The sequence below is a fragment of the Setaria italica genome, chromosome III (genome assembly GCF_000263155.2).
Source record: "Setaria italica strain Yugu1 chromosome III, Setaria_italica_v2.0, whole genome shotgun sequence".
Taxonomy (NCBI): Eukaryota; Viridiplantae; Streptophyta; class Magnoliopsida; order Poales; family Poaceae; genus Setaria; species Setaria italica.
The window spans coordinates 8,039,953-8,047,151 of record NC_028452.1 but is presented as its reverse complement, the minus strand read 5'-3'; the positions used below and the strand labels follow the sequence as shown (position 1 = coordinate 8,047,151).

The following is a 7,199-nucleotide window of genomic DNA, read 5'->3' as shown; positions in this document are numbered from 1 at the left end:
TGCTGTAATTTCTAGCAACTCGAGGGGTAATGATATATGTGGAGGCTGCGGAGATGGGAAGAAGCCGCTTTTTGTGGCTTGTTGCCCCAATTCATTTCGTGTGACGGCTTTTCACTGGCTTCTCCACTGAAGCCGTTTCCTTTTCCTCCCTTTGGCACGGCTTGTGCATAAGCCGCTGCAGAAGCTGCTGCTCAGCTTAGTTAACTACTTACACAAGGCCACAAACACGAGTAGGCCTTTCAATTTTCCACGTCACTTGATTTTGATTTGGATGGATCATGGATGTAGTAGTTGCAGGAGATGAAGACGCCGCCCTTGACGCACTCGGAGCGGGCGCAACCGACCCACTGGTTCCTCTTGTCCACCATGAGCGCGAAGTGGCCGCACTCTCTGAAGGGGAGGCCGCCGGTGCAGTTGCCAGTGGCCTTGTCGTAGATGGGCTCCTCCGTGGCCCAGAACTTGACGGCGTCCGTGGCGGTGGCGTTCCAGTCCTCCTGGCTCAGGTAGATGCTCTCGCCGTAGCCCTCCTTCTTGGTGACGGAATGGATGAGCTCGCAGTGGCCCCGCACGGCGTTGCACCACCGCCGCGCGTGCCGGGCCAGCTTCTTGTCCCACCGGATGGGCGGCACCCCGTAGCGGGCCCGGGCCTCGTTGTGGGCGTCCACGAACTCCCGGGCCATGCCCTTGTACGAGCCCGTGCCGTTGGTCGGGGACACCACCGAGTGGGCCCGCCCGTACTCCCGGAACGCCGCGTCCAGCGCCTTCTCCTCCTCCTGCCGCTGCCTCTGCTTCTCCTTCTGCTTCGCCAGGTCGCTCGCCGACGGCGGCGGCGGCGCGGGCGCGGGCGCTAACGACTTGGACGAGTTGGTGGAGGAGGAGGTGGCGTTGGCGGTGCCCGCCTTGGTGAGGAGCTCTCCGAGGGGGTGGCTGGCGAAGGGGTCCGGGGCGGAGGGCGGGATGCCGGAGAGGAGGAGGGCGAGGAGCAGGGCCATCGCCGGCGCCACGAGGAGGACTGGGCGCGCCGCCATGGTTGATATCTGGTTTTGATCACTGGCTCGATCTGCTAGCTGGCTCGACAGGCGTTGGAACGCCCGCGCCTCTCTTGCCAACGTCGGAGTTGGGAAGGAGGGGGGGTCCTGCCCGATCGACTGCCTGGCCGGCGTGGCGGGCAGCGGCGCGAGGGTGACCGGCGGGGAGTGGTGAGGTCACGGGGATCAGGGGCCGGGCCTTATAAGCCTGACTCCATTCCATTCTTGGCTCTCTGCTCCAACGGCACCATGCATGCAGCCGGTCCGTACCGATGGACGATGGCATCGCCGGGCGAGACAAACCAGGAGCACCGCCCGCCTTAGCTTATTTGGGCAGGCTGCTTGGTTTGCTTCATCCGATCGGCTGTTATTGTTCGTGGCCTTCGGTTCGTAAGCACTTTGGTATCTCGACGTACGCTCAACCATCCAACTTGCCTTCGGTTCGTAAGCACTTTGGTATCTCGACGTACGCTCAACCAGCCAACTTGGATCGATCGATCATCATCTGCTGATGGGTGGAGACATTCCCTGTCATATTGTCAATTTAGAAGTCAGATTCTTCGTAGACATGACTGGCTACTAGGTAGCTCGTAAAGTGCAGTATCTTATGAAGCAAACAACGGAGACATGCACAATACAATGATGCATCAACAGAAACCAAGTAGCTTAACTACAGGCCAGGCAAACATATGATGATTACTTCACGTGAACTGATCCAAACATACAATTAGACAGTAGACGAGTACAGCAACTGGTCGCTCTGTAAAGCCGCAGATTAAGAGATCCCCGTTGCATGGTTCCTGTCTCTTCATGAGCTGCAAATGAAGAGGAGCAGGGCAGGGGCAGGCTGTCTTAGCTGCACAATCAATCATCAGTTGGGCTGCCTGTAACGGCCGGCCGGCCCCGGCCTTACAGCAAGCAGGTCGGTACTGAGAATCTGCAAGCTGTTCCAATTCTGTACGCTGCAATCATCAGTCATATTCTTCCTTGCATGGATGCAACAAAAGATTGTTGAATTGGGCTGCTCCACCAAGTTAAACAAACCATTGGGCCCCATATGCTGGTCTGTTCAATTTGTATTAATTTGTTGAGCAGCAGCCGTATGTACCTCCATTCATTTTTTAGTAAGTGTATTAATAAGATTATAAAAAGTCTTTAGGGGAATTCTTTAACCATCAATGTAAATTTCTCGTGCAGTACATATATAGCACCATCTAGCTAGTTACTATATATGAAATCAATGCCGTATTAAACATGTTTAAAAACATTTATGAACTTTTACTTTATAAAATTCTAATTAATATAATATGCCTACTAGAAAAAAACAGAGGAGGGAGGAGTATTGAATTAATATAGGAGTAGCACTTAACAGCGAGCCAGCGCTGTCAACAATTGGGCATGCGGCTGCTATGGTATGCTTGCATATGGTATGTATACGGGTATATACTGAATCATATATATATACGACCAATCATGTACTCCACCAATCATGCTCGTGTCTCATCTGCGCCGGCGCATGCATGTGCGCTAGCTCTCCCTCTCAGCGCACCCATGCATCCTCTTGATTGCATCTTGTCTTGCCGTTAACAGCATTGGGCCAGCCAGAGACGACGCATGTCCAATTTGTTCATCATCAACAACTGTCTGTTTGTTTAGTTTTAAAAAAAAAACTGTATGTCTGTGCGCATGATTGCCATGGGCCATAGTACATGCCCCACGCATGCTGCTCTTATTGGGAAAAAAAAAATATTTGGATGCTATATTGTTTGTGACAAGAAGAAACTGCAACCGGCTGATCCATCGGGCTATAGATGCAGCTCCTCCCAAATCCAGATCCTCATTCAGAAACGGCAACACGATGTGCACTACAAGATGCAAAAACATTTTGTCATTTTTCGTGTGTTTTTTACAATAACTTGCAATCCCAACTTTTATGATAAATTAAAGTACATGCATGCATGTATGAACTTCAAAGTGTGTTTTAGATGAAATTTCACCGTTTTCAATATTTACGGTATTCCCACTAGAGTTGCACCCCGTTCGTAACGTGTATAACTGGCGATTTGATGGTACGGTAAATTCCACTCCTCAACGTGTACGTGGACTGCCTTTCCGGTGCTTAGGCCGAACGCATAAGCAAGCTATAGGGCCCTCACCCTCCACCAAGGCAAGCAAGGTCAGCTGGAGCATGTAGGAGCGTTGAGTTTAATTCTCAAGTAGCCAGCTAGCTTAGCTTGCTTCTCGTTTGAAAATAGATGTGTAGCCGGCATTGATACGCTTGTCAGAATCAAGCAAAGAAGCCATAATTCCAACGAGTTACTATGATTTAAAGATGGTGGGAGTACTTTGAAACATACTATTAGTAAAATATTTATTTAGATTTTAATTTGATGACAGGTTTGTCCAAAACGTAAATATCTGTAACAGACGAAAGAAACCTAACTAGAAGTATATAGATGCGTTGCTACCACATACTACGGCATGCATCAGGAGAAGGTCAACCAAAAGCAGGGGGCCCGGGGTTTGGCGTGGCCCAACAAAAGACACGCGATGCGTGTGTCGCTTTTCAACAAAGGCACGCGCTGGTTTCTAGGAGGTACCAGCACTTGCTTGCGAATACTCCCTACTCCCCAGTTGTCAACCGAAGAGTGAAAGAGAGCAAAGCAGAGTCCGGATCAAAGACAAAGCAAATTAGGGACTACCGGAGGATGCGATGCATGGCCGATTGGCCGCTGGCAGGCCGGCCACTCAACCGTCCCCTGTGCCTTTTTGGTTGTTGCACTGCAACTGCAACTGCACATCACACAGACACACACAGGAGACATGCATGCGAGCAGGCTTTTGTTTTGTTTCCACGCTGACGATCCTGAAGAAAGTGGAACTTTCCAGGGCTCACGCGATGGGTGATGGCCCAGGGGCCAGGTCGCCCGGAGTTAAAAACGAAAGCAAGAGAACGGACGGGAAGGCACGGGGCCGAGACATCGCTCGCGATGCCTGCAAGCCAGCGGGCAGCGGCTAGGATCCCTTTCCCGTGCCCACCGCCGCACAAAGCTTTAGATAGTGTTTGGTTGGCTCAAATGTAACGTAATCTGATTACTGAAGGTAACAAATCCCATTACATATGTTTGGTTGCGGTGGTTTGTAATCAATTGACACTGTAATCGAATCCCTTATCTAAATAATATCTATACAAGCTTGTTACCCCTCCTCCCCCACCGTAATCAGATATAACACCCACACAGTAATCTGATTACGTTACCAGAGTGCAACCAAACAAAGAGGGCAATCACCCATTCCACCTCCAAATACACTGTAATCTGATTCCCTTTACGTTTACATTACCTTAGCACGAACCAAACACTATCTTAGTTTCTTGCCTTTCCTCGTTAATAGGAGAAGTACTCCGTACTTAGCAAATCAACCAACGCTTCCGTCACATGCGGAGCACTTCTTTCATCCTAAATTACAGTTCGTTTTGATATTTTAAGATACATAGACTTTCCCATGTACCTTCGCAACTCTAGTTTCCTTCCTCCCCGCAACTTATGGGTTTGTTTGGGAGTAGAACAGGATTTTCATCTTCACCCTAAAACTGGATCCATTTTCAGTAACCTAATACGCAAGTCGCAAGTAACAATACACCCGAGCCGGGGGGGGGGGGGGGGGGGGGGGTTCTGAACCGAGAATTTGGCATCGTCCATGATCGGTTCAGTTGCCATCAGGTACTAGACGATGGCTGGCACTGTGGCACACACCACAAAGTTCCATCATCATAAATGTACTCGTATCTAGAAAACGCGACCTTGCATCGTCAATTCTTCTCAATCTATTCCACATGTCAGAGTACCTAGCACTCTTTCCTGCCGGTTCACTACCACATGCAGCTATAGGCGGCTACTTTATTATCACTTGTTTGGAGCCAAGACAATATATGCATAAATTTTGAGATTGACAAAAACCGTTACATAGTCGATCAATTTTCGAATAAACCTAGAAATACAGCCTGCGCGGGAGGGAGGAAATTCATGAGAAGGAACGAATGGATCCATCCACCCACAGAAGCGTGTGGACGTGGATCACTACGCATGCATGCGCGGATGCAGGTCGGTGTCCAACTCCAAGGAACGAAGACCAAACCTCACACGCCTCCATCGCCCTCTCCCGGCCGGCCGGCCCCTGGCTCTCTTAAGCTCTTCCGGACCGCTGCTGCATCATCAGATACACTGAAAGGTGATAAGGCGGCCATATTTTGTGCATGTTTCCTCCTTTGTTTTGTTTATTACTACCACTCCTGTCACACCGCGCGCCTCAGACGATGATAGCTACATGCAGCTCTTATCCGGATATGCATGTGACGCGAGATAGACCACACGGGATGGGAATGAGATAAACATAAAGCACAACTCATCCCATGCATCCATCCAAGTCTATACCTCGCGTTGTGCACACAGCTAGGACTGGGGATGAAGAGAGGTCAAATCCAGACAACAACATCGCCATCCCATTTGCCCACTGTTATAATTCTATCGTTGACTCATCCATCCTTGTAACTGTACACCCAAATAAATATCCTGATGGGTGATGACCGCGTACTACACGTACTCCCAAATATACGTATAACAGGAGCGTGGACAGCGAACCAACCATTAGGAAAAAACTAAATAAAATCGAGACTCTTCTTATTCTTGTAATAAATAAATAAAAAAAGTTTAACTAGAAAGTCATAGATTTCGCTGAAACCTATAATTTCCATACAAAGTTTGTCGAGTGAAAAGGTTATAAGTTTCCAAAATAAAGTTTCGTCCAATATATGATACTAAAATGTTAATATTTTGAGTTCTAGACTCGTTTGCGTCTCTTAAGAAAAGGGAAAGCATGCCTATATATTTTTTTAGGATTAGAAAAAGCATAATTATATATAAATCAATCTATGGTATATCAGAATTGATTGTATTTTTTTTTTTGCAGACTGGATCGTTAGTTTTTTGCTGATCAAGGATCGTTAGTCCGTAGAGATGGAGCCGTCCATGGTATATCCGAGGCCTTGATTCGCATCACTTTCACGGGGCGTAGAGGAGGTACCCATCCGAAGTTACCGCTCTGCGCATGCTGTCGAGACGTGTGGCGCCTGGCGTGGCGGGGAGAACCGGAGATGGCGACGGACGGCGAAGGTGCACATGGCGAGCGACGAAGAAGAAACAGAGCAGAATCGTGTTAACGGTCGGCGGGGTCGGTGGGTGGGTCCTTGTTTACGCGGACGCATGGCGGTTGACGGTTGTGCGCGTTGTAACGGCCAGACCGCTGCAGAGGTGCATTGCGATATGATCGATCGCTTTCGCCTTGACCGATGGAAAGGTTGGATCGATGGCGACTCGATCCCTCCTTTCAGAGTTCCTTCTCGTTCTCCCTGCCTAGCCGGCCTGGACATTCAGGAAGATTCAGGTGAGCCTGACGGAAGATTCGGGGCGAACTAGCACGCGAACGACCGGCGCGGGCACGGCGCGAAGCTCCCAATGTACGCAGCAGCTATGCGCTGTGCCTGGATGATTGATAGAATGATAGATCCATGCATCATCTGTTACCATGGTAACATCATCAGGGCCGGTGGTTGGTGCGTTGCGTGTACAAATGTCGCCTTGAGACCGGCCAAGGGGAGACCTGCCCTGCCCTGCCCGGCCGCGAACGTCAGGGCGGCGGGATGGGAAACACCTGGTCTGGTGACTGGTATCAGTATCAATGTTGTTGCATGGAATGGAATAGAATGCGGCTGAGAGTAAAATAAGAGCGAACCATTATTCCATGCTGTGATTACTATAATAGTAAAATCTTACTGCAGCAAATCCCACTCCTCCACCGATACAACGTTTTTTTTTTATAGACTTGCGCATGGGATTGCGTCCGGGATACGGCAGGCCGCGATCGCACACCTGGACGGTTGAGGGCTCGAGGAGGAGCTGACGTGGCGGGCGCATCGCACCGCGGGATCATCGCGGACGCAGTCGCAGGAAAAGAGGAGAAAAATCTGCTCCCCCTCCTCGCCTCTCCAATCATCAATCATCGTGGCAGGCAGGCAGGCAGGCAGCGTCCCCCGGTTCCCGAATCCTCGCGCGCGCCGGCCCGGTCCGGCCCGGCGGCCCCCGGCCGGCCGGGCGGCTATATATGAACACCGAG

At 50.2% G+C, this 7,199-nt stretch overlaps 1 protein-coding gene across 1 annotated transcript; it reads right to left on the bottom strand.

Moving 5' to 3' along the window:
* On the bottom strand, positions 1–1,233 carry LOC101783330 (secreted protein RBT4). The gene has a single exon (XM_004960919.2). The coding sequence runs from the start codon at positions 1,026–1,028 to the stop codon at positions 240–242; it is 789 nt and encodes a 262-aa protein (XP_004960976.1). The 5' UTR covers positions 1,029–1,233; the 3' UTR covers positions 1–239.
* Between the last annotated feature and the right edge of the window lie 5,966 nt (positions 1,234–7,199).

Excerpts from the sequence above, each read along its gene's own strand:
- LOC101783330 (XM_004960919.2), bottom strand. The coding sequence starts at position 1,028 with ATGGCGGCGCGCCCAGTCCTCCTCGTGGCGCCGGCGATGGCCCTGCTC.